This window comes from Camelus ferus, chromosome 6 (assembly GCF_009834535.1).
Source record: "Camelus ferus isolate YT-003-E chromosome 6, BCGSAC_Cfer_1.0, whole genome shotgun sequence".
Taxonomy (NCBI): Eukaryota; Metazoa; Chordata; class Mammalia; order Artiodactyla; family Camelidae; genus Camelus; species Camelus ferus.
This window is the reverse complement of record NC_045701.1, coordinates 80,182,182-80,207,608: the sequence shown is the minus strand read 5'-3', so window position 1 is coordinate 80,207,608 and position 25,427 is coordinate 80,182,182. Positions and strand designations below refer to the sequence as shown.

Sequence of the window (25,427 nt, the reverse complement as noted above, 5' to 3'; positions counted from 1 at the left end):
TTTTCTCCATCCCAGGTGCACCTATATTGCCATTTCAGCGATAAAAAACAATTTAATTGTACATACCAAGAGCTTTTTCAAAAACTTTGCATGGTGATACCAGCAAAGTACTGACCCAGCCAATAATCTGTTGGATGCAGTTGGATGGCTCAGACTCAGATGCTAGATATAACTCTTTTTTTTTTTTTTTTTTTTTTTGGTCTAGAGACTATCCATTTGTGTATTCAGCTTTTGAGTATGACATTTTCAGTAGGCTCCGTGGAGATTTTACTGCACGATTCTCACTAATCTGTGTTTACAGTATCTCTGCCATGGAGATTAAAGGCAAATGGTGTTTAAAAACTCTCTTCATAGTTTACAGAATTGTTGGTACTACATGGCTCTTTGTTGTGATATTGAGACCATTAGTTAGAACGGGACTTTTTCAAAAGAAATCTTTGCAGAAAACATAATAATATCAGAAAATAAAGTCAGTTCTTTTGTGAGGCAGTTCCTATTATCTTTCCATTTTGAGAAATCACTCTCAGTTCAATTGTATTACCATGGTGATGAGTTCGCATTTCAACAAAACAAAACCGAACCATAAACTAGAGCCCTGCCTGTCGAGCTCCCATCCTAGGATTTTTATTGCAGTATCTTTGTTATTGAATAAAATCTCCAACATCCTGGCTGAAAACCACAACAAATAAACAGTTTCTCAGCCAGACACAACAATCTGGATTGCTAACCTCAGAATTCTAAGAAATCACACAAAAGTAAAAAGAAGAACAGTTACTAGAGAGGGGTAAATATCAAAAAAGAAATAGCCCATAAATGAATAGGAATGTATTTGCTCTCTAAAAATAAGATTGTGGAAGTAACCAAAAACGGGCTGGGCATTATGCTTAATGAGAACTGGATGTGTGGCTTAGCTCTCTGAGGTCGGAAAGAAATAAACACTTCCAGAATTGTCAGCACATACGTCCCCCTCTGGAAGGAGAGCTCTTAGAGCTGCCCCCCCCCGCCCCCCACCTCCTGTTTAGGAAGCTTATTTTGCTCTTTGGAAGAATTGCACATATAATTTTGACAACTAAATGAACTCTACAGGAGGTGGGTTTTGAGTTCCTCAAAAATTCCTGCAGATAGTGCCAATCGGACGTGGGAAATAGTTTTGCATAATGCCATTTGCATAAGGAGAAGGAACACATCATCTAATCAACAAAGTGTGAAAACAAGATTTGGACAGATATACACAACTATTCTCTCACTTCTGCCCAAATATTGTATCAAACTATCTCTTCCCAGATAGCAATTTTGTTAGCCTAAGAACACATTAGCTCTGTCAGATCTGGGCGCTCACAAAGCTTTTTGCTAGCTGCTCTGCTTACTGGTAAATAAGCAATGGGATTTTGCCTAGCAACCCCACCATGGAAACACAGCTTGACTCTGTAAGTGGTGGGGGAGGTGGTGGTGATAGTTGGCGGGAAGGGAGGGGGTGGGGGGGCTGGGGGTGGTAAGAAACACAAGGTCCGTGCCTCTCAGGGTCCCTCTGCAGCTGGTTCCTGATACTGCAAACATTATCTGCAATTCTTGGCAGTTTCAGAAGAATGATGAAAAACTAGGGGGAAATTAATTGAAAGGCAGATAAGAAAGGTTCCAAGATTGTGAGCTGAGACTGTCTGAGAGCTCAATCCAGAATCAGCACCAAAGAACCAAGGGAGAATGAAGATTTTTTTTTTTTATTAAAAAGGAGGTAATTATATGAGGTAATGTATCCAGGAAGGGACAACCAGCAGTGACCACCTGAAGCTAAACAAAGGTTATCTTAAGCCAAATGTGAGGGAACATTCCCCAATAGCAAAAGGCAGCATTGAATCTGGGACTGTCCACATCTAAGGAAAGATTCGAACTTTTACATCAGTAACAATCCTTGAGCACTTAGCAGGCACTGTGCTAAGTTTGTACACACTTATTTAATCTTCCAAACAATCTTATGAGGTGCGTTCTTTTATTCTTCATTTTTAGAGGAAGGAACCAATGCACAGAGAAATTGAGAAACTTGCCTGAGGTTACTCAGCCATTTAGCAGCGGGGAAGGGATGTGACTCAGGCAGCCTGCCCCTAGACTCCAAGTCCTTAAACACCAGTTTACAGTAGTGGTGAATGGTTGCAGATCTGATGGGGATGAAAAGCCCAAAGATCACTGGATGATGTGTATGATAGTTCGTGGTTCCATCTTGAAAGCTACAGTTTAAAATGTTCATTTTTTTTAAAGCATCCAGAGGGCAGAAAAAACATGGGTCTCTGGAATAACAGACATTGCCAAAACTTTATGCCCATACCTCTTCCTTTTATAGTGATGTATGGGTATACACAATTTCACCCCCCCCACACACACACAGACACACAGACATACACACATGCAAGACCCTTGATTTCTTAAGTCCCTAAAATACCCCCATGATTAAATTCTCCATGCGTTTTTTGAGCATCACCCTAGAATGTCTGGAGGGAGCAGCCCAGGGACACGCTGGTTGATTTGGGCAGTGAACAGTGGTGAAATGTCTACCTTGCGGATAAACTCTCTAGCAGATAATGCAATTAAGACTCCACAATCTAGCCTTTGTTACACACCTCGCTCTCCGCTACCAAACAAATGCCGTCCGGGGCCATCTTCCCTTCTGCCCACCTCCTGGAGCCCGGGAATCTCTCCAGCTTCCTACCTACTTGCTGCTCTCCTTTGCCAACCTCAACCTCATTTGGATTACAACTGCATTCGCATCCTAATTTATGACTTAACAAGTGTCTCACAAACATTTAATTCACTTTAATTTCATTATGCCTTTGAGAAGGATGATTTATAGAGGGGGGAGATAATCTGCCCATTGCCAGCAATTAGATTAGGTTAATAATCTGTGGTAAAATCTCCTTTTGCGCTTTGGGTTTTTGCTCATGTCTACAAACAAAACTAGGCTAGTAATAACTAAGTTCCTGGATTCTCAGGGGGACTTCGACTGCCCCCTCGAAGTCTTATACTAGCCAATGTAGAAATCCATGAAATGGGTAAAACCTTCCTTACGGTTCTCAGGTAATATATCTTGTCACAGTACTTTCGTTTGTGGAAAAAATGGTATTTCCACATTCAGTTTCAAAAATATCAATAAATTATCTTTTATTAGGTGGCTTTTCTGAGGAGATGGGGAGGGGACTGTATAAAAGCATGGATCAATTAATTTTTTCCTGTTTCCACTCTACATACCCCTCTTAGGAGTTACAGGGTACTTGACTCCTTTTTATAAATGATTGTATTTCTTTAGCTTTTCCCATGAATATTTAGGGAATGTATTGATCCAGGAACTCGAGTGTAAATAGTGCTGATTTAGATTTGTGCAAACAAGTGTTCTCCACTACGGCTATTCTTCGTCATTAACTGCCCACTCCCAGCTGCCGTATTGAACATACGGACTCAGGACCCCAGTTAGGTGGGATTGATGGTTTTGAGGCATGACTACAGAGGGGAGCAGCCTTTCTCCCCATTCCCCAGCTCTCTTGCCCCTTGGCATTTTCCAGGGAAGAGGCGGCACTGATGTTTGTCTCCACAAGTTGGGGAGGAAGAGGAAGATGGGAGGAAAGGAAACAGAACCATAATCAACCTTTCTATCTCAGAGACCTAGTCCTTTCCTTGGCTAGCGTTTCCTGGTTAAGCCAAGTGGCTGATCTTTGAAGCATCTCTCTTGACCATTTTTTTTTCCTGGGACACCTGGCTGAGATGTCCCTGCTATGGTAAAAGCTTAGGAATTCCTGCACAGTGACAAGATCTCCCAGTGAAAAGTTTTTATTCGCAGTCTCCTTTCCCAGAGGAGGTTAGTCTGGTTTCCTTCATTAGGGGAGAACTCTGGCAGCTTTCAACTGGTGAATTGTTAACTTGAAAACTGGTTCCCATCCTTGCGCGCTGGACCGACAGTTAATCACATCAGAATTCTCATCTTGGCTCTGCTCCTAATTAGCAGCATTTTATGCAAATTCCTCACCCCTTTTGGCTTGTTTTTGCATCTGTAAAATGAGTGCATGAATGCAGAGTTCTCTCTGTTTTGGGAGGTTCTCTACCCTCTAATTCACCAGAAGGCAATGACTAGAAAATAGATCATGTGGGAAGGATTTCTCATGTCTATTGCCCTAAATGTGCACTTTTGCAGAAACTCTGGGCAATGTACAGAGGTCCAGGCACTCAGGTGTTAAACATGTATTTATGATAGTATATGGTTTTCGTGGGCTTATGGTGCTAGGGTCCCCTGATGACAGTCTCCAATGGCAAATCTAGGAGTGTTGAGAAGACCTTAAAGGATTACTCAGTTTAGAGGCAATGCCAGTGTTGTCTTGGGTGCATTCAAGGGGACACCCAGTGTGCCTCCAGGCTACCTCTGGACTCTGTGGACATGATTCTCTTGCCCCAGTATCACTGTGATTCCCATTCTAAATGCATTTTCATCTCTTTACTACTTAACTACTTGACTCCTTCAGAAGCTGACATGAGATGAAGTCCTTACTACCCATTTTAGACAGTGACCTTGTCACTCAACTTGGACTCCTGTCCCGTCCCTTATTGGAAATACGGCTAACAAACATGATGACCATGGTACCGGCTCAAACACGTGTGTTTTTAAGAGAAAAGTGTGTTATAAATGCGCAACCTCAGCAGCGGGCAGGAGGGTGAAGAATCACAGAGATACTTGGCTGGAGTCTGTCAAAAAGGAGGATGGGGTGGCTGCATCTTTCTTTTCACCCAAAGCTTCTGGCTTGCCTCGGGAGCCTTATTTTTCCAGCACATTCCCTTTGACACAAGGGAAACTGGGTGCAAATCCATCACCACCACTGTGGAAAGAACCCCAAACCTTTGCCCTCCCAGTGGAGGGTCAGTGGCGCCCCACAAGAAACGGCAGCAAGCCCTTCTTGGGAAATAGTTATGTTTGCACGAGCTAGGAAGTTACAATCGGCATATGGGCTGTGGTCAGGGAACCACGCAAAGGATATTCAAGACATGAGCTAAGTGGGGTTTCTTGACCTGGGATCCATGCACCCCCAGGCTTCCTAGGACCTGAGGACCACCTCGACCACTCCGTATGTGCATTTTTCTAGGAGAGGGTCCACAGCTTTCATCAGATTTTCACAAAGCTGCCCATGACCAAAAGCAAGGTGGAAAGCCACTGCCCTGCTTTCCCTACCGCTGTCTTCCGAATCCAGGGTGACGGAGCTAACTTGCCTGTCTTTCCCCTTTGCTGTTCTTCAGAAAAAGCAAGTGAGTCAGACCAAGATCCGGGTCATCTCAACCATCCTGTTCATCTTGGCCGGCTGTGTTGTGTTTGTGACGATCCCCGCCGTCATTTTCAAATACATCGAAGGGTGGACGGCTCTGGAGTCCATTTACTTTGTGGTGGTCACTCTCACCACGGTTGGCTTTGGTGACTTTGTGGCAGGTAAGCACCCTGGGCACCCCAGTCGCTGGGGCCCTGGTGGGGAAAATATTCTGTTGGCAGTGCTTTTTGAAACCACGAGGGAAGATGTGGGAGAGGCAACTGAAAACGGCTCAGCGTCTCGGCTGCTGTGCGCAGGCTTGTTCCAAACCTGTGGTCCTAGGCGATGTAAACAGCATCAGACTGATGCCTCGAGCGGAAGCCGGCCTCTCCCTCCCCAGGATGCAGATTGCTTATCATCATATGAATTATGCATGAGTGAAATGAATTTCTCATTGGAGTTTGGACTTCTGAGTTGTATTAAGACTCCTTGAATCAATTGATAAAAGCTATATCAGCAAGTGGCAAATAGGAAACTCTGGAGGGATTGGCACAGAGTGTAGCCTGCAGTGACCTGCAGACTGAGCTACCTTATGCTAAGGTGAGCGCCACTGTCCCCGCAGACGTTGTCCTGAGCATGTCCCAGGGCAAGACTTAAGGCTCAGGTGACTACTAGGAGCTGAGAACTGCCCCAAGGGAATGTGATACCACAGTGGGTTCTGTGTGAATGTGCACAGAAGCAATGGCCTTCATTGTAAAAATAAATGCCAATGCGCTGTGCTTAAGGAAGAAAAGAAAACCACCATCAAATTCATCTAGGAACAGGAAGCTTGAAAATTGAAATGAGATCTGGCTTCTTAGATGCAGTGCTTTCCCAGGGTGTGGTAGGAAGGCAGGACTAGAAGGAGGAGGCCATCCTTCCCTTTCCTAATGGAGTAATTCTAGGTGGTCAGACAGTTGATCGTTTTCTACTCCAAGAAGTGAACGCTCTGATGAAGCAGCTCTATCGTAACTTACACATTTATGGAGGGCAGGGATCTCCTCTCCTCGAATGTGGAAAACAGCAAATTCTGGAGAGGAGGTTGAAGGCTGGCCAACAGGCGAGTGGGCGTCGCCACGTTAATTCTGTGATCCAGAGAACTGGCAGGGTGATTTTGTAGCTATTCCAACTGGGAAGATGAAGACTGAAGTCTAGTTTGCAGAAGTAGCAGTTTTAATTTTTCCTTCCTTTTCATTGGCTAAGGATCAACAATTGCAAAGTCAAAGTGATTAAAAATTGTTTACAAAGAGCCTGAGGAAGGCGTGGGACCCCACCCGTCTCTCCTTGTGCACAGTGCTCATCCACTGCGCTGCATCTCAGCTTGGGCAAGTGGTCCCTGGGTGCCATTTGATTAGAGGCCTGAAGCTCTGGAAAGAAGCCACATGGAGAAATGAGGGGAGTAAGGGGAAAGACTGTCCGGTTAATTCCTTTGCATCATCCGTAGCTGCCCTGTGGGAACACTCAGCTGAGGTTCCAATCCTAGGTATATACAGGTAACGGCAGCTGGACTTCAGAGCTGTTCCACCGCCATCGTTAAGTTCCCCCAGAGTGTAATTTGCACTCTGTTGTGCGGTGGAGCCCTCTGTGCTAACACTGGGCTGTCTACAGGACTGTCTGCTGGAGGGCACTTGCAGGAGTCCCGCTCTCTCACCAGTCACTCAGTTCAATCTGTTAATCTGTTAATCTGGGACACAAATAGCACAACCTTCGGAATGTGGGAGTTAAAAAATCATGTAAGATTTAAATTTATTATTTATTCTTATTGGCCATCAGGGACTGTGAGCCACCATACATGTAGCTCACACCAGCACTCCATCTTATGCTTCCTTAACTGGTCACGGTGCGACCTCCACAGTCACAGGCAGGGCACTGCTTTAACTCCCTTACTTACCGCTGACTGCAGAGCCGTGATTTCCTTTGTCCTGACGTCTGCACAGCCCTGGGTCTTTTACAATCCACAGTGCTGACCGCCATTGGACCAGGCCCTGCTAAGTGCCAGTTTCCAGAGCTTACACGGGCCAATCTGAAGAATGCGTGCCTTAGAACGCTGTAAGTGTGTTGCAACCTTTTGGCAATACTCTATGGGCGACAGGGACGGATGCCCATCATTTAAAAAGATCCATTAACCAGAGCTGATGGTTGCCGTGGTTTGACTAGGCATTGGCTCAGAAATATGATCAGAACATCGATCACCATGCAGGATACAGTGCTGGTTTCTTTTGTAGCTGACTCACTTTGAGCCGGTAGCGTTTTGCTACCCTGACTGAGAGCGCACAGAGTTCTGAATTCCAGGCCAGCAGCTGAGAAGGGAACAGGCAGAAGGGTGGTTACTGGCTTGCTCGCTAGCGCCCGCTAGTGACAACCTTTTTTGGGCAATGCTGACTCATTAAGGTAAAAACTTTTAGCGAGCTCCAAGGAGAAAGCTGCAGAGTTCTCTGGCCTAGTGCAGAGAGGAAATTCACCTCAAAAACTGCATAACTTTGCAGGAACTCCGACAGTATCCTAGAGCAGGCGGAGGGGGAGGGCTGCCCGAAAGGGGAAAACCAGGCAGCTAAACCAAACCGAGGGGGTGTGTGCCACAGAGCCCTTTAGCAAAGTTTGAAACTCTAATTCTAAGAAGTGGTGGTAGCAAGGGAGACCTTGTGGGCTGCACTGCAAAGTTAGTTCGGTCACTTTGAGAAGAGCCACAAGCCACAGTGCCTGGCCAGCTGCCTTTGGGAGGTATTACAGATGCCATCAGAGCTCAGTCTGGATTCAGATGAGGTTACAACCATGACCTAGCGGGAAAACTCCATGCTCACTCACCATGAAGCACCATAATTACTCATCCCTGGCCAATGTCGCTTGTCTTAGAGATGGCCACTGGCCTGCTTCCCTGGGTGACACCTCACAGAATGAGAACAAGGCTGACATTAGCTTTTTCATGGCGCTTCCTCACTTCTTTAGGACGGGGGGCTGGGCTTGGAATCTGTTTTGCATGGCTCCCTTTGGCAGTGCCTATAGGAGGGCTAGAATAAGAAGGCTAATTACTTGGAATAAATGACTGATCCATTCAGTGGAACAGCTAGTCAATGCAATCAGGCAACTAGCCAATTGGCCTGATGGATTTTTACTGTAATCTCAATTCATAAAATAAAAGGCTTGGGCTAGCTGGCCTTGAAGGCCCCTTTTTGTTCTAGCACAGTGATTCTAATTACTCAGTCTAATTGACCCCTTGGAGTAGCATCATGTAAACACCATCCCTCAGTTAACGTTAAATCACCATTGCTTGGGTCAAAGTCACAGAAATACCATTAAGTCTAATTTTACTCCCACACATCTCGCCATCTCTTGGTAAATGCATGTGTGCTTAAGGAGGAAATGGTTCCAAGAGTTCCAAACCATTTGGGATTACTTAATGATATTTTATGTTTATTAAATTTAAGGCAGTTTAAGAAAAAATTGACAACTGCTCCCGATTTGTTGTCCCTCTAATTCAAGTCATTCACTGTCCAGCTCAAGTTTAAAGTAGGTGGATCAAGTTGGCCTCTGACATCCTTTTGTTCCAAGTGTTAACGGTTTAGTGGTCAAGATTCAAAGGAAGTTAAGCCACAGGTCAGGCTCCTTTAGGGAAGAAGGGACACGTCTTTTCCTTGCCCTTTCAGCCATGTCACATCTTGTATACAGCAGGGCCTAGTAGCTGTGTGTTCTGGTGATGGGGCGACATCTCTGCTGCACGGACTGGGACATGTTTGCTCTGGAAAGACCGCATGCTAGATCCTGGTTAAAGTAACGTTTGGTTGTTTTCAGGGGGAAACGCTGGCATCAATTACCGGGAGTGGTATAAGCCCCTAGTGTGGTTTTGGATCCTTGTTGGCCTTGCCTACTTTGCAGCTGTCCTCAGTATGATCGGAGATTGGCTACGGGTTCTGTCCAAAAAGACAAAAGAAGAGGTAGGCTTCCTTCCAGATTCTATGAATGTTCCTGAGATCAGATTAGCTCGTGTCAAGAATTATGTGTCTCTATTCTATGGGCTGGACTGTTTTCTACTACACGGAGGGCTCGTAGGTTTCCTTGTTTTGAATTCTTGAATCAGTTTAAACTCCAAGGTAAATGGAATAGCAGTTATTTCTGGATCCCTTTTTTGGCAGGTGAGAAAATCTGGTGACTCACCAGCCCACAGATCCTGGAAGGACTAGTAAACAACAACTTATCTTTAAAAATGAAAAAAAAAGAAAAAAACAAAACAAAACACCAGACATAGTCAGCAGAGGTGGATTACAGTTGAGGGAGGTGTGCAGTTGCCCCTGATCAGCAAGTATGTCAACTTTTTCTCAGTTCTGTATGATACTGAAGTCACTGAGCCATGGCCAGCCATGGGGAAGTGAACTCAAGGGGTCCCTTACACTTACGTCCCCTGAGGGTTGTCAGATTCGTAGAAACAAATACAGCTCTGTGGCCAGGGGCACACAGACCCTACTCCCTCATATAAATGTGCATGGAAACCTACCCAGAGGCAAGAGAAGGAACTCATAAGGAGGAAAGGTAGAGTTTTTTTTTTTTCTTTTAAATGAAAAAAAAAAAAATGCCCAAGTTGTTCTTCTGGTAACAGATGAAAAGAGGTAAGAAAGGAGGAGGGCAAGGTAAAGGGAAAGAAAGTGCTAAAGAAAGGAGAGGAGATAAAACCCAAAGAAACAGAAAGAGGGACAGCCTCTTTAAGGGTGACTGTTCCCATCCCAGAATATGGTCATTCTGTGTGGAAGCCCCTGGGAGAGCGTTGTGGAACGGAGACATCTCCCTTATCATACTTGGGCCCAATGGCTTAATTTTTCTGGCTTGCACAAACAGTATCAGTGCAGTCTCCGGTCTGATTCCCCAGACAGCTGACCTGCCGGAAATCAGCTATAATGAAAGAGAAAGCAACAACATAAATATTGACATTCCTTAATTCAGAAATCTGAGTCACTCATCTGTACAGGAAAGCATGAGACTTGTACTGTTACCCTTGCTGAGTCAGAGCCCAGAGTCTTGGTACTGATCCTCCTGTGAAGCTTCACTCTAAGGCAGTGTGTTCTGCAGGCTTTGGCAGAGCATGCCCCCTTCCTGCACCCAGACTGGGGAAATTCGGTTACCAGGTGCCCCGGGGGATCTTTGTATAGCAGGAAAGCTGGGTAGCACAAGGCCATAGCGTGGCCCAGGAACGGGGCGACCACCTCTACCAGTTTGCCCAGGACTGACGTGGTACCTAGGACTCAGGACTTTCCCAGGCTAACTGGGCGAAGTTGGTCACGCTACCCAGAGTGAGCTACTTGGAGGGACAAGGAAGGGCATAGGACCTGCTGAGAGCATCTGCTTTGTGCCCAGGACCCAGCTCGGTGCATCGTTATCTCATGAAACATGAAAAACTCTGTGAGCCCAGAGTTATGCTGGAGGAACAGGCCAGATAATTTTTAAAAAGGATAGAAACAGCCGGCCCCCCCGCCTTCCATCTCCAAATACTGACCTCTCCCTTAGAATGCCATCTGGAGACAGTTCCCGTCTCCAGATCTCAGGCTTCCGTTGGGTTCCCCAGCATGTGCGCCCCCCTGAGCCATTTGAGATGAGTTATCCAGGCAGCAGGAAGGACTGGGGTAGCACCCCGCTCCTCCCGCTGGGTGCTTGCGCCACCAGCAGCACCCGGCCTCCTTCCCCTGGGGGACGCCCGAGGGCTGCGGGCGCTGGGTGGGAGGAGGGCCCCGAGGCGGAGGTGGATTTCTCAGCGCGCGTGAAATTGTTGTCCCGTGTCCCCGCCAGGTGGGTGAAATCAAGGCCCACGCGGCGGAGTGGAAGGCCAACGTGACGGCCGAGTTCCGGGAGACGCGGCGGCGGCTCAGCGTGGAGATCCACGACAAGCTGCAGCGCGCGGCCACCCTCCGCAGCATGGAGCGCCGGCGCCTGGGCCTGGACCAGAGGGCCCACTCGCTCGACGTGCTCTCGCCCGAGAAGCGCTCCGTCCTCGCCGCGCTGGACACCGGCCGCTTCAAGGCCTCGTCCCAGGAGAGCATCAACAACCGGCCCAACAACCTGCGCCTGCAGGGCTCGGAGCAGCTGAACAAACACGGGCAGGGGGCGTCCGAGGACAACATCGTCAACAAGTTCGGGTCCACCTCCAGGCTCACCAAGAGGAAAAACAAGGACACCAAGAAGGCCTTGCCCGAGGACGTGCAGAAGATCTACAAGAGCTTCCGGAATTACTCCCTGGACGAGGAGAGGAAGGAGGAGGAGGGGGAGAAGGTGTGCAACTCGGACCACTCCAGCACGGCCCTGTTGACTGACTGCATCCAGCCGCAGGCCGGGGCGGAGGACGGGGTGGTCCCCACGGACACCAAAGACAGGGAGCCAGAGAACAAAGCGTTACTTGAAGACAGAAACTAAGAGGTAAGGACGTTGGACTGCACCCAGCGTTGTGGGTTTTTTTTATATTCACCCTGAGACACGTGCCTTAAACAAGACTTCTCCTTAGTCCGAAGTTACATAGCATCGAAGACTCTGTCTCACTGTGCCATAAACCACTGAGAAAGCTTGCTCTGCCAAAAGGAATCGAAGGACGAGGACTTGCCGCCAGGGCCGCAGGACACCCACGGAGCCTTCGCACGCGTAGGAGGTCACGAGCGCGTCCGAGGCGACGCTGTGCCCCCGGGCAGTGCCGTCCCGCTACGGCGGGTAGCAAAAGGGCAGCTATTCTGTAGACCAGCCGTCTGAAAGGAACACGTGTGTCGTTTAAATGGACCTACCCTTAGCGATATGTGCACACACAGAAGGGGACAGGATTCAGGGGGTGAAGTGGCACCTGTAACTAGGGTTAGAGCGGGCACTTCGGACATGTTCTGAGCTCCAATTTTGATACAAACCGTTCAGTGCGTACCTAGTCTTTCTAAGCTCCAAATCAATGTCCTTGGGACCCGAGAGAGCACCTGGAATGTGTTGGCAGCAGATCAGAGAACACGTATTAAAAGGTGCAATTGCTTTCCTCATTACAGAAGAAAAAAATAAAAAAAGTCACAAACACATCACACTGTGGATATTACCTTAACCAATGACTGAAGCCTACCGAATTTTGTCTTTCTCACGGGGGCGGGTAGTCCAAACAAACTTGCAAGCATTGGTGAGAACTCACCCTCAGCCGCTGCATGGTTACAGGCAAAAATCATGCATTTTCCTCAGTGGGTGCAATGGTGAAAATAAACCGGTTTTGAAATGTTCACGTTCACTTTTCTAGTGGAACTTATGTTACAATTTGTTTTGGTAAGAGGGGGAAAAATACCAAAACTATCATTGCCTTGCATGATGCTGGTGGCTTGCTGTTCTGTCTAGCTGATCCTAAATTTTTATGAAAAATAGGCATCTTGCATGTCTGAGACATACCAAGGAGGACCATGGCATCATTCCATCTCAGGGCTTCTTGTCCCTTTGGGTGTCTTAGGGTAGACATAGTGACCCGAGGTCCAGTCTTACTGTCTGCAAACAAAAGGAAACTTAACCCCTCAACCAACCCTTGTACAGGAAGATTGAATTGTTTTCATTGCTTGCCGCTTAAGTGCCATTATTGCCGTTTTTGAAAAAAAAAAAAAAAAAAAGAAGTATTTGAAAGATTTCACTTTCATGTTCGGGTGTTCCTTTATTCTGAAAGCATCACTTCTTTTCCTTGCTCGTTTTTTAATCTCACCCCTGCTAGCCACTAAAATTTGAACCACTGTGATTGTTTCTAGGCAAACAGGTACCAGCACGCGATAGAACATCCAGTGAAGGAGAGTCGGGGGGTGGGGGGAGTGGCAAGTCATAGGTTTGAAGAGGGAGATTCTAAGTGGATTTTTATCAGAAAGGGAAAAATGTGTCCTAGACCAACCATCCTGTGTGTGCCGCCGTCTTTTCCAGAGTTGGCTGGCCATTGTGCTGGTTCCAACTTAGCTATTTGGGCCACACACTTCAAGCAGTTGGACCTGGTAACACCAGGAAGTTGCTGGTTTGGAGATGTCACATAACTAATACCACAGAGTGGACTTATCAGGTCGCAGGACCAGCAAAGACTTCCAGAAATCCATAGTGCTTTCCGACTTCCAGGGAAAATTATACCCACCACATCCCTGACTACTGATAGCACGGCAGACCTCTCTTCCTGTCCAGTTTTCAAAAATGCACAGCTCTCCCTTGTATGGAGCGCACACAGCCCCTCTCCATCCCCCATTTGTCCCCCCCGCCCCCCGCCAAATTTTAGGCTCTAGTTAAAGTTCTGGCATTACTTTGGGGAAGGAGCCAAGTAAGAATCAAGTTTGCTGAGGTCCTTCCTGTCCAAGGCAGGTTTGGGGGAAGGCCTCCATGGGGCTGGAGCCGTGGCTCACTGGCGACACCCTGTGTCCACACAGTGATACACAGGCACCTGGGAACAGTGCATGTGCAGGGTGGGCGTTGGTTCTCACTGCCATTGTTCCAGCCTGTCAAAATGTGTTTTAAGAAATTGGTAGGTAAGTGGGACTTTCTTCTTCTGACAAGTTAAAAGCTTCGTGATTAAACTCCCCAAGGATCTCATTCATTTGAGTTTCCACCCACTGTTACTTGGAACTTTTATAGTAGTGGGCTGAAGTTCTAGACCCTAGAGCCAAGTCTGGCGGAAAGGCTTCCCTATCGTACATCCAGTGGCTTCTGTGGACCAGGCACTAGATGAGGCACTTTACGGCCGTGGGCTCACTGAAGCCTCACAGCGAGACTCCGCAGGAAGGGTTTGCAAACCCATTATGCAGATGATGACACGGAGGCTCAGGGAAGAGCACACAGCAAGAAGGGACTAGAGCTGGTATTCGAAGTCTGTCTGACCAAAGTCTGCTTTCCCCTTTCTATGGTGTCCATGCTGTGCACCTTTGTGAGTGTGAGTGTGTGTGTCTGTGCATGCGTGTGTGTCTTTCTAGTTTCATGGACACAGCATACAGATATGGGAGAAGGTCTTTACTATCAAGAGGGTCTAAGGGCTTTGTGTAAACAGGGCCTAATGGGTTGCGCTTGCAGACGCTTACGGTACATTCTTTTGGTCTCAGTGTTGGGAACGCTGTATGGGGGGGCCCCTTCTGTATTGTTAAAAATGCCCTTTGAAAGCACGCTTTTGCACTTTACTTGCTTACCTTGCGGGAACTCGGCGTACAGCTGGAATCAAACAGCTCAAAGCACTAAGCTGCACGCTCTACCAAACAGAACAGGTGTTGGTGTGTGCAAGGCACTGGCCCCAACAAGCCAAGCCACGGTAATGTGGAGGAAGGATCAGCTGGGAGTTCCCGAGTACTGATGGGGCTAAGGCCCTGATATATAAGATCAAAGAAGAGCCCTCCCTTCATGGAGACTGATCCACTGAATATGTGGGCAAAGTGTTTGACAAACTATGATGTTCTCTCCAGAGGAGCAGCTGAGGGGGCCTGAGAGTCTGGACCCCACTTCCTGCGGACGAGCTAAGATTTGAGGGGAGGCTAGTTGTTTTGGAGCTGCTTGAAAGCCCCCTTTGTAAAAGGGGGCCAAATAACACGTAGAATTCACATGGCTAAGGCAGAGCTGCATTAGAGTCAGGACACGCACAGCCCCACCCTTCCAAGCTCCATTCTCCACCTGCCCCCCATACACCTGCAGAAAATGTTTTGGTTTTGCACACGGGAAGGGCACAGGTGTGGCTTGTCAGTGGGTGGTGTCCATCATTCCTCCTGGTGGCTGGGGATTGAATTTTTCCTCCACAGCAGATATGGTGAGAGCCAAGAGACAATTGGGAGAGAATTCAGCTCGATGCCCAGTTTTAACCCTGTAGCGACTCTAGGACGTTATCACTTTTGGGAAAGGGCCTTAATGTGTGCGTAGGTAGAGGTGTCCCTGACCTACAGCTAAGGGGACTGGGACTATTTGTCTGTGCTCTGCAGTCCCAGCCTGTGGTCTTGGGTACCTCAGACCCCTTGCCTGTATCTCTCTGTTACCTCATCGGCACATCAAGGCAGTTGAACACACAGTCGTCAAGGTCCCTTTTAGTTCTGCAGTTTTCTGACCAAACATTCCCTGGTCCATGAGTTAATTAAATTTACTAAGACTATTGATAGCTGGATTTTCAAATACTGACTAATGGGACCCACTTCTTTTAGGTGAAGATGAGAGCGTTGTCTCCTGCCCTTGGGGATTTTTTGTTCTGGGTGACTGATGGAGACCAGATGTATTTGGGAGCCTGGTGTCCAAATTAGGACCATGCCCTGTGTAAACTCACGCTGTTCTCCTTTACAGCGCACTGTCACCTGGAAATCAGGCTATGCGGGCAATTCTTGCATGGTGTCAAGACTATTTAAAGAATTTTAAGTTGTTGCTATTTGGAGTCATTTGTAGTAAAGATTCCATTTGATTACTTTATGGATTCATATAATATAGATATTGCTCAGACAGACAGACAGACACACACACACACACACAGAAGTGGCTGCTCTGAGTCCTCTGGGGACCATTCCGTGTTGAACGTCTTAGTTGAGTTAGACGTTAACAGAGCACCCCTGCCTCCCTCCGAGATGATATCACTTCCTGGCTGAGTCGACACTGCCCATATATCGGTATGCTTGGTTTTGGGGGCTTAGTGAGAATGTGGCCAGAATTTGGTTAGGGCAGGTTTTAACTCACTATATTGGGTAAGAATGTAGACCCTTCAATATGTACTATGGTTTCTGAACCATAAGAGAAGCATAGGAAAACCAACATGCAGAGACTCCGAAATGAAAAAAAAAAAGATTTGAAAGATTTAAAAAAGCCAGTATTACATTTCATGTCTCTGCTTCCCGCATCCCTTTAATGTTTCAAGTGGGGGTTATTCTTTCTCACGGTTATGATGCAGTTGTGTGCAAAGACAGTGGCTGTGTGAGCAGGGCGAGCTCTCGGTGGTGCAGTGTGAGAGCTAGTTAGTCATGGCCTTAAAAAATAAAAATGGCAACTTTCTGAAACAAAGGTGACTTTGATTTGACGTTGTGGATGGCTGTGACTTCTGCGTGTGGAGACTTTGGAACAGCAGGCTGATTCCATGGCTGTGAATAAAGTCCCGCCCTCTGTCCTTGCTCGAGGAACCAGCTGCATTGTGCTTCACCAGCCCGCCCACAGTCCATGGAAACCTCTGCCCTCCCCTGGCGGTCCCTGGGTCATGTGACATCAGCACCGTGGCAATGAAGAGAAATAAGAGGTGTCTCTGATTTGACCGAAAGTGATCGTGTTCACAGGTGCCTAAGAGATTTGGAATCTTTCTGTTCTTGGTCTTAAGCAAAAAATCTCAAATAGTTCCCTGTGCATTAAAAAAAAAAAAAATCCTTGAGAGCATTCCCACTCCATCTCTACAGCAGTCCTGTGCTGCCGAGGATAACTGGGAAGCCTCCCCTTTGCCATCAGGTCGCTGAGTTTGAAGGGAGACAGTGCAGGGGTGCCTAGAAGCGATATGCAAACCGACCCACGTGCCAGCCTCCGGCCCCTTCCCTGTCCCAGAATCCCAGGCAGGGGGCCCCGTGACGACGATAAACCCATGTGTGGAGGTGTTTTACCTATTTTTCTCTCTGTAGGATTTCATGGTGCTTTAAAAAAAAAAAAAAGGCATTTTACAGAAAATAATGCGGGGTGGGGGAGGAGGGAACTTCGTAATGTTCTTAGGAAAAGTACAAAAGCAACTTTGCTTGTAACATTTCAGTAGCTGTGCTGCTATTGTCTTTATTTGATGATGTAATTTTTTTTCAATGTTGGAGAAAATTGCAACAAAGACCTTCTGGAAGATCCAGTCCAATGTCTCTCCTGTTTTCTTTTCTTCTGTGGGGCCCAACATGGTTCACAGTGGCTGGGTTGGGAGCTACGCTCAGGACCACAGGTCTTCTGGGGACAGGCGTCACTCGCAAGCATTCGTCAGGGCAGAGCTGATGGAAACTCACTGTCTTGCACGTGGAGGAGCCCACAGCAACCCAAGAAGAGGCATCTTAACCCAGTATAATTACTGCACATTTACTTTCACCTCCCTATTTTTATCTGATCCTGATCACATGCTGCTAGAGGTTGGAGAGCAGGTCATAGTTTCTAGGAGAAACACTGAATTTGGACATTGTGACAAGTCCGCTAATATGAAATAGGCAACTCCTCGGGTGCCAACATTTCAAACTGTATTTGGTTTTGCCCTTACTACACATCCACCAGCTTGTCATAAGGGCAGAGACAAAATGCCGACCATTTTTGAGCACTTACCGAGTAGCAGGTGATCTGCCAGGCTGTTTACAAACAGTGGAACAAGTTGGGTTTCTTCATTTTGTAGATGAAGGCATTGAGGCTCAGAGAGAATAAGAAACTTCCAACCCAAGTGAGTCAGCTCCAAACCTGAGTTTCTTTCAGCAGATCACACAGCTGCCTGGGACATGTGCTTTGAGCACTTTCCCAGTAAAGGTGATGTGGTCCTTTCTGACTTATCTGCCCTGTGTCTCCCACCCTACTTGTGAGAGAGGCGTGCCATAAGTTCAGAAAGGTGAGTCCCTGGCTGCCAGACTGAGCAAGGCCAAATGGCCTACACAGTAGCCAAAGCCAAGAACTTCACCCAGGCTAACCCTACTGGTCACGGGCTGGGCAGGGACAGATCTGGTTCATATCTTTATTGTTTTTATGGGTTTCGTCTTCATGGGCCTAGGGCACAGTGCACGGCACACGGTAGGAAGTCAAAGAGATCTTTCCAAAATGCAGATTGTTCTGTGGCTCTCCGTGGCCTGCAGGATAAAACCCCAAAGCGCTGATCTGTCACACTCGTAGGGCGTTTCTGCCTCATCACAACCAGCCTCTGCCGCCACCATCTTGGATTCCTTGCAAGCTCCCCAGTGGTCCATGCTTTCCTCTTCTACCTCCAGGTCTTTGCACCTACTGCCCCTTTTGAAAGTCCTCCTTACTTATGTGCTGCCTCCCCCATCCCACAGCCACCTGGCCCCTTCGGATCTTTCAGTGCTGAGCTGAAGAGGCACCTCTGGGGAACCTTACCTCACTCGTCCCCTTCCCCTCTGAGTGAGTTAGCTGCCTTCAACATGGGGGGCTCCCCTCAACTCCAGCATGCTGGGCTTAATGGCTGGGGTCCTTGTCTGTCTGATGCAGATAATAAACTCCTCAGGTCATTTCCAGTCCCAGCACTGAGCACTGTACCTGTAACAATATAGACACTCAAATTATTGGTGGAATAATTTTACTACCCTCATGGATAACATAATTTGCATCCTTCAAGGCAGACTGAATGTTTTTTCTTTTTTTTTTCTTCATGAATTGGAAGTCATCTGGAGCCAAGACTGGTGGAATAAGTAATTTATCCAGTTCCTGAGTATCATCTTGGTCAAAATCAAGTTTGCCTACAAAATAATGAATTTCATTTGTATTTTGGGTTTACAACAAACTTCAAAATTTTAATTGCAGTGATAGTTAAAATAACTTGACCCTGAAGCTGACTCCTTTGATAGACAGCTCTCATTTGGATGTAATGGAATATTTATTTTAAAACCAACCTTATTACAGTAGATACAGTTTGAATGTCTTTGACCTTAGGAAATATGAAATTATGTTTTGTGAGGTGTCAGATGCGACAAATATGCCACCACTCTTTACCCCTTTAGGTATCTTTATCAGTTATAGAATTCCTCCCCTATTCATCTGGGTGCATTCTCAGCATCAATTTTAAGACTATACTTAAGGCTAGTAGTTCTCAAAATATTGCCCAGTGACCCTCGTACATCCCTGAGATTCTTTGATGGGATCCGTGATTTCAGAACGATTTTCAGAATAGTTCTAAGACATCATTCGTGCTTTTCACTCTCATTCTCTCATGAGGGTACAGCCTTTAGAACTGAGTAGCATTCATCACGTCAGAGAACAGAGGCAGGGTGATAAGATACCCTTGCTGAAAATAAGGATCTTCCAAAATGCTGGTAAATGGAGTTGCACTTCTTAGAAAACCCCAAAACACCTAGATGTAATATTTTTATTGGAAAGGCATTTCTGCTTGGCCTCATGGGAACTGATCATAGCAAAAGCCATAAAACAGGATTTCTCTGGCCCTGCCCTGACGCTCTGTGGGGCTCCAGTCCCTCCAGTTCCTCTCCAGTTAGCCCTGAGGATCCCAGTGGGCTCTCACGGGTGCTCTACTTCTTGGCTACTGTGACGTGGGGATCAGTTTTCTAGAAACTTCCCTGCCCCTTCAGGATGAGATTAGATGGCCTTCCAATGATCCTCTGGAGGCCACAGTCATTCCGTTTCTGTAATAATCTTCCCAATAGCAAGAGCCCTTAGAGGGAGGTCTCTTTCTCTTCTTGTTTTCATGGGCCTCTTACAGTGCCTGGAACACGGTAGGAGATCAAAGGATATTTGTTGTATAAACAGCAAATCCAAAACCGTGGTGTTGAGTAAGGGCCTCTGCAGAGAGTAGAGCAGGGGAAGAGAGCCCGCATCCGGGGTGAGCGGGGAGGGAGGTTGGAGGGATGCAGTGCCTGCAAGGGGTTCAGGGCAAAGGGCAGCGGTCCAGGCAAACAGACAACATCTCGAAAGATGTCTGGAGACAGAATACTGACCCCAGTGGCAACGTTTACCTCATCACTTCTATGAATTTACATCAACCACACACTCCCGAGGGTGCAAACGCCCTCAGCACAGAACTGTTCCAGTTCTACAATGCTAGTGCGTGGTGCTTGTGAACTTGAGTTGGCACACAAGTCAACACCCATCTGTTGCCTTTATGTGTGACTCGTTCTAAGAAATAAACGTAAAAATACACTGCGAGTATTTAAAACTGAAAAAAGATATTTAGTCTGGCATGACTCATTTGAAAGAGTTATGTTTATTAAATGAATTTTAAAAGTTATTTAAGGATTCATCACTTGGAATTATTCAGGATAAATAAAGACTTTTTTTCTTCACTTGGAACAGATAACATTAAAATGTTTTCCAAAATCATAATCTGTTAGCTAGAAACTACCTATATCAAAGGCTCTTTTGGATCATCTGTAGACACCTGAGGCCAAGAACAAGGACAAGACCTCAGTAAGACAGAAATTTGTTTTGAAATGAAGAACCTTGGAGAACTCCAACATTCTGGAATTAACAGCATAAACTGCAAATGTATGAAACAAAAATTACACATAATACTAGCATAATATGAAGCTCTATGTTTCAACATTTTATGTAGAACATTAATCTATGCCTTAAAGAACATTCCATCTTTCTGTTGTCTGATTCCAGAGAGAGAAGAAAAGTAATGGGCTGTTGACTGAAATAAAATCACACAACGTGAGGGTTGTGGGTTAAGTTCTATTTGGGGCAAAATGGGGACTATAGCCCAGGAGACAGCATCCCAGAAAGCTCTAAGAAACTTTTCCAAAGAGACAGGGGGAAAACGCAGTATTATATATGATGTCAGTGCAGGGGGATTTTACGTGCAGTCAAGCACACACTTAGGCAGAGGCTTGCTGCTAATCACGAGTAGTGGTTGTCACTGTTGATGAATTTAGTGTTTTTCTAGATAGGAGGAGATGCAAGAATTTGGGCTCATAAAATCTTCTCCTGAAAAAATCTAACTCTCTGTAGGCCTGTTAGCCAGTTTTCCCAGAGCACAGAGCGCCTCATTCCTGACCTCCATCCTGAACTCCTTTCAGGGTGTGTTGGAGGTCAGTGGCTGCAGCAGCTCACAATTTGATCCAAGCAGAGTTAGATGGCAAGTGCCAACATGATCAAATCCTTGCAGAGGCAGATGGCAAGTGCCGATTTTTAGTTAGCAGGGCCATTCTGAAACATTTCTCCACTGAATTATTTTTGAGAGGGGGAAAAAAAGGAGACATAGCTAATGGTGATACTAATTGGTTAAGACTGTACAATCCATCCGTCCATTCAGTCCACCCATCCATTCATTCATTTAACAAACATTTCTGGAGTCCTACTCTGTGTGAGGCCCTGGGAGAATGATAGGGTGAGGCAAAGCCTTGGTCCCTGCCCCTAAAGATCTCACTTTGTTGAGTCAGGGAGCCCTGTGTAATGTACTCTAGGGTGGCAAAATTCTGCAATCTTCCTGGAGAAAGACCCGTAATAGGATTGTATGTGATTCTGTTCAAAAGCATGAGGAATTGTCCTACAGAAGTGTTAAGAATCCAGAGAACGTGAGGATTGGCACTCACCATGACAGTCAAAGCAGGCTTCCTGTAAGAGGTGGCATCCTAGAGAATGTGAACGGCTGCCAAGCTTAATTCTGCATAATAATAGTTAAGATTGATCCCTTTGTCCCGAAGATGCCACAAATGAATACTCACTTTGGATTATTTTGTTGTAAGACAATTTCTGTTAAGGGAGGAATGCTTTCAAATGACTGAAATAAATCGCAAACTCTCAGTCAGACTTAAAAGATGAGCAGAAGATGAGCTCTACCAGTCACCGATGGCAGCAGGAATTGTAGCTCCTTCTGAAAGCAAATGTGACTGAGGGATGTACAGTATAGCAGCCTCTCTCTCTTCTCCCCGTGTTTCCCCTCCCCTCCTGTCTCACAGCAAGGAGCTCCCAGGTCCTGGCATCCTTTCCTCAAGGGAGGAATATGAAGGCAACAGGATTCTTTGCCTCTTTGTTTCCAAAGCCAGGCCCACAGGAGGATTTCATTTAACAGGAAGCACAGGAGCATAGGGACAGGAAAGAGGCTTCCCCCAGTCCAAAGTGATTTCCTTAGAGGAGGAGCTGAGTAGAGAGAAACGTGGGGGCCCACATGGAGGGGATGGGACAGCCTGCTGAGTTTCACCTGAGTCGTCCCCCCCATCCCTTCCTCTGGCCACCGAGCAGGAAGGGCGTAGTACAGGGCCCCAGGATCCCAGCCCAAACCATCCATCAGAGTAGAATTTCCCAGATTCATGGCAGGATGGATCTTGAGGCTGAAATGATGCTGACTTAGAGAAAATTAAGGGTTTCACTATTTTTTGTGCACTCAACTTTTTTTTCTCTCTATCCTAAATGAATCTTCTTGGTTTGAAACATGTCGTTTCTTAAACTGAAACAGAAGATCAATTTTCTTGGTTTGTAAAAGGTTTCTGTTCTAGAAACACTCTATGTGTGCAGTGCCTTGGACCTGGAGGACGGGACAATCTCTTTTTGAGGATGGGATTAGGGAGAGTCCTGTAACTGTTAGAGAGGGGCACCCTCAGCTGAGTTCTATTTTCTGTTCCCTTCCTGCCTTGGCAAGTGGGAGGGTGGGGTGGAGTAGAGTTTGACCCCTCTCTCAGGGAAAGAGGAGAGGGGACCAGGACAGAACTAGGGGTCCCCTGTAGGGAGAGCAGCATCCTATAAGTGAAAACAGGGGAGGCGGAAGTGGAGAGGAGGTGCCTGTGAAGGGTGTCTGGGCGGTGGGACCAGGGGCTCTGCTTCCAGCTGGGGTGTGGGTTGTTCATGGGGCGGGGCAAAGAGCCACATTCCAGAGTGTCACCATCGGGGTGGGCAGATGTGGGAGCATACACTTGGGTTAACAAACTTTGATGTAATGATTGCTTTCACCAAATCACGTTCTCACTGTTATGTAAGCACATAAGAAATGCATAATCAAAACCAATGCTTTCTCTATTTGCCTGTATACTGCTACTTCAAAGCAAAATGTCTAAGAGCATAGAAAACTGAATTCTCAACACCAGTCACCTTACCTACGGAACTTAGCTCAATTGCCTCAAAGCTGCTTTGCTAGCACGAACCTGCTACAATCTGTCCCTCGCCGTAAAAAGCAGAGACGTGCTTTGCTCGCTTTGCTTAGTTCGAGGTCATAGACTCAGGGCTGCTTGTACTTCTGGGAAACCATAGCTCGTCCCCTGCCCCGACCGGCAGGGCATGCTTTGCTCATCAGGGGTCGGCGGACAGTGTGGGCCGCTCCTGCTCACAGAGGACTGTGACTTAGCCCTTAACTGGGGACAGCGGGGCTGCTTCACGTGCTTAGATGACTTCTGATCATTGTATGGAGACTCTCTGGTGGCCTGGTTTTCATTATCCATTATTCGGAGCACTGTAACCTTGCTCATGATTGTTTGAGGCTTGAAATAACCGTTTATACTATCAATATTATAGCCTTCTCTCTAAATATAAATCAAGATGATAATGTTTCTGTTATAGATGAAATGAAACTACTGACCTGCGTCCCTGCACATACGCCATGCCCCTTATTCTTTCCTATGATGCATTTCACTTTGACGCTTTGTTTGACTATTCTCAATAAATACAAGAGCTTTGGAGGAGCTCGGAGAATCCGTCTCCAGCTCCCTTTCACTCTCTTGACCTGATAAAGTCCTGAGTCACTTCGTTCTTCCGTGGTGGGACTTTTGCTGGACAAAACCCACGACGAACAAAACCCACAGGTGGGGGCTGACCAAACGTCCTGGGCAATGGAGATCTTTGGAGATTCGAGGCCAGACACTGAAAATGCTTGACTTCATCTCAGGCCGGCAGAGGGGTGGTTCAGCATTAACATAGATACCAAACCCCAGCCACGTGCCAGGTTCTGCCCCTCTACACACACAGCTTCCGTCTTTTGAAGGGGAAGCCAACAGTTTTGTTGATGGTTATAGAAAAGGGAGACACACCTACGGAAACATCGTGGGACTTTACTAAGCAGGTCTTGTGCTCTGTGCCCCGACGGGGGGCTGGTTTAGTGCAGAGAATCTGCAGCCAAATGCAGCAAGGAAGTGCACAATGTAAAGTCGTAGTCAAATGAAAGCAATGCTCCGTGCTCACTGGAGCCGGGCCCTCCCCCATTCCTGTGTCTTTAAGCCCCGGCTTCTGGGCCTTTTTCTGATATGAGACCCAGAAGATGTCCCAAGGGCGATTAGAACAAAGCAAGAAGTAGCCCCTTCGAAAGAATAAAAGGAAAAAAAATCAAGAGGATAGAATTTTCTGGCTAGAATACCCCAGGGCCACTGTACCAGAAGACTAGAACTATCCAGTGGAAACAATAAGCTGGTGTTTGGCCACAGTGAACGGTCTTTTCCTTCAGGAGCACATTTCCCCTTTCCAGCTTGTCTTTTCCCTTTTGTTTATGTTCCAGCCCTAAGAGAAACTGAAGAACCTTTAGACTTACTGGCTCATCAAGCCCGTTGAGAAGTTCAAGCCTGACAGTCTCCCTTGTGTGTAACAACAACAACAACAACAAAACGTAATTCCTGTTCGCCGCAGGGCGGACTCGCCCAAGGTCACAGCCAACACCTGGTGGGTGACAAGCGGGCATATAAAATCAAGGCATGCTTAGCTCCAGATCCCACATTCCTCTCCTCAGCTCTTCCCTGACGTGAAACTTCTACGTGGAAACCACACCAGAGCGGAGAGAACCTCACCCCGCCTCTCCCCCTGCCCCGCAGGCAGATGGCACCGCTTTTTCATCGGTGGCACCTCATCTCTTCCCACAGCCACTTGGATGGGTTTCCTAAGGCAAGGCTAACCAGCTCCAGGGACTTAGGGGACCAGTCCTCCCCCTCGGCTGGAAGATGAGCAACAAGCCGCTAGGGACGCCAGTTGTAGCTGAGGCCCCCTCCCCAGCCCGCCCCTCCCCGCTCCTGCTCATTTCCCCGCAGCTCAGCTAAAGCCCTGAGTTAGTAAGGCTCCTTGAGCAAGAGTGACAGGTGGGACAGAGCCCTGCCCACCCCCCGGACCTCCCCATCTCAGGGGAGGAAGACGAGTGAGAGCTCAGGCTGGGGGCTGTCTGTAACACTCCCGGGGAGGTCAGAAAACGTGGCAGGCTGTCCAGGATGGGCACAAGCACGTAATGACGTGAGGGAAAAGGCCAGCTGGTGTCTTCACCTTCCTCTTTTTCCGTCTCCCTCTCTTGTTCCCCAAGTCCTACCCTTTTAGAAGCAGCTAAGGGCCAAGGTGTGGTGGAGAAATCGTCACAGGGGCATTTGGAACACTTCCCAAAGGCCACAACCACCCTACCCTGGCCCCTGGGTGGTTTCTCTTCACCCGACAGACCAACTGACCCGCCATGGCCCCTGGAGAGAGAAAATGGACGTGACTGGCCCCCCTCCAGCCAGCCCCCCGCCATGCCTGGTTCTCCTTCCTTGTATATTCTGCTGGAGCCGTGTGGTCAGTCCCCAGCACATGGGTGACCTTCAG

General features: G+C 47.2%; 1 protein-coding gene across 6 annotated transcripts in view; it reads left to right on the top strand.

Moving 5' to 3' along the window:
* KCNK10 (potassium two pore domain channel subfamily K member 10) overlaps positions 1 to 17,086 on the top strand; it is a 131,284-nt gene extending 114,198 nt beyond the window's left edge. For all 6 annotated transcript variants that reach the window (XM_006190879.3, XM_032482474.1, XM_032482473.1 and 3 more), the window contains 3 exons: positions 5,266 to 5,452; positions 9,099 to 9,241; positions 11,082 to 17,086. In XM_006190879.3, the coding sequence (XP_006190941.1) occupies positions 5,266 to 5,452; positions 9,099 to 9,241; positions 11,082 to 11,702 (951 nt within the window). In that variant the 3' untranslated portion in view covers positions 11,703 to 17,086. The remainder of the gene's footprint in view (positions 1 to 5,265; positions 5,453 to 9,098; positions 9,242 to 11,081) is intronic.
* Positions 17,087 to 25,427: the final 8,341 nt, after the last annotated feature.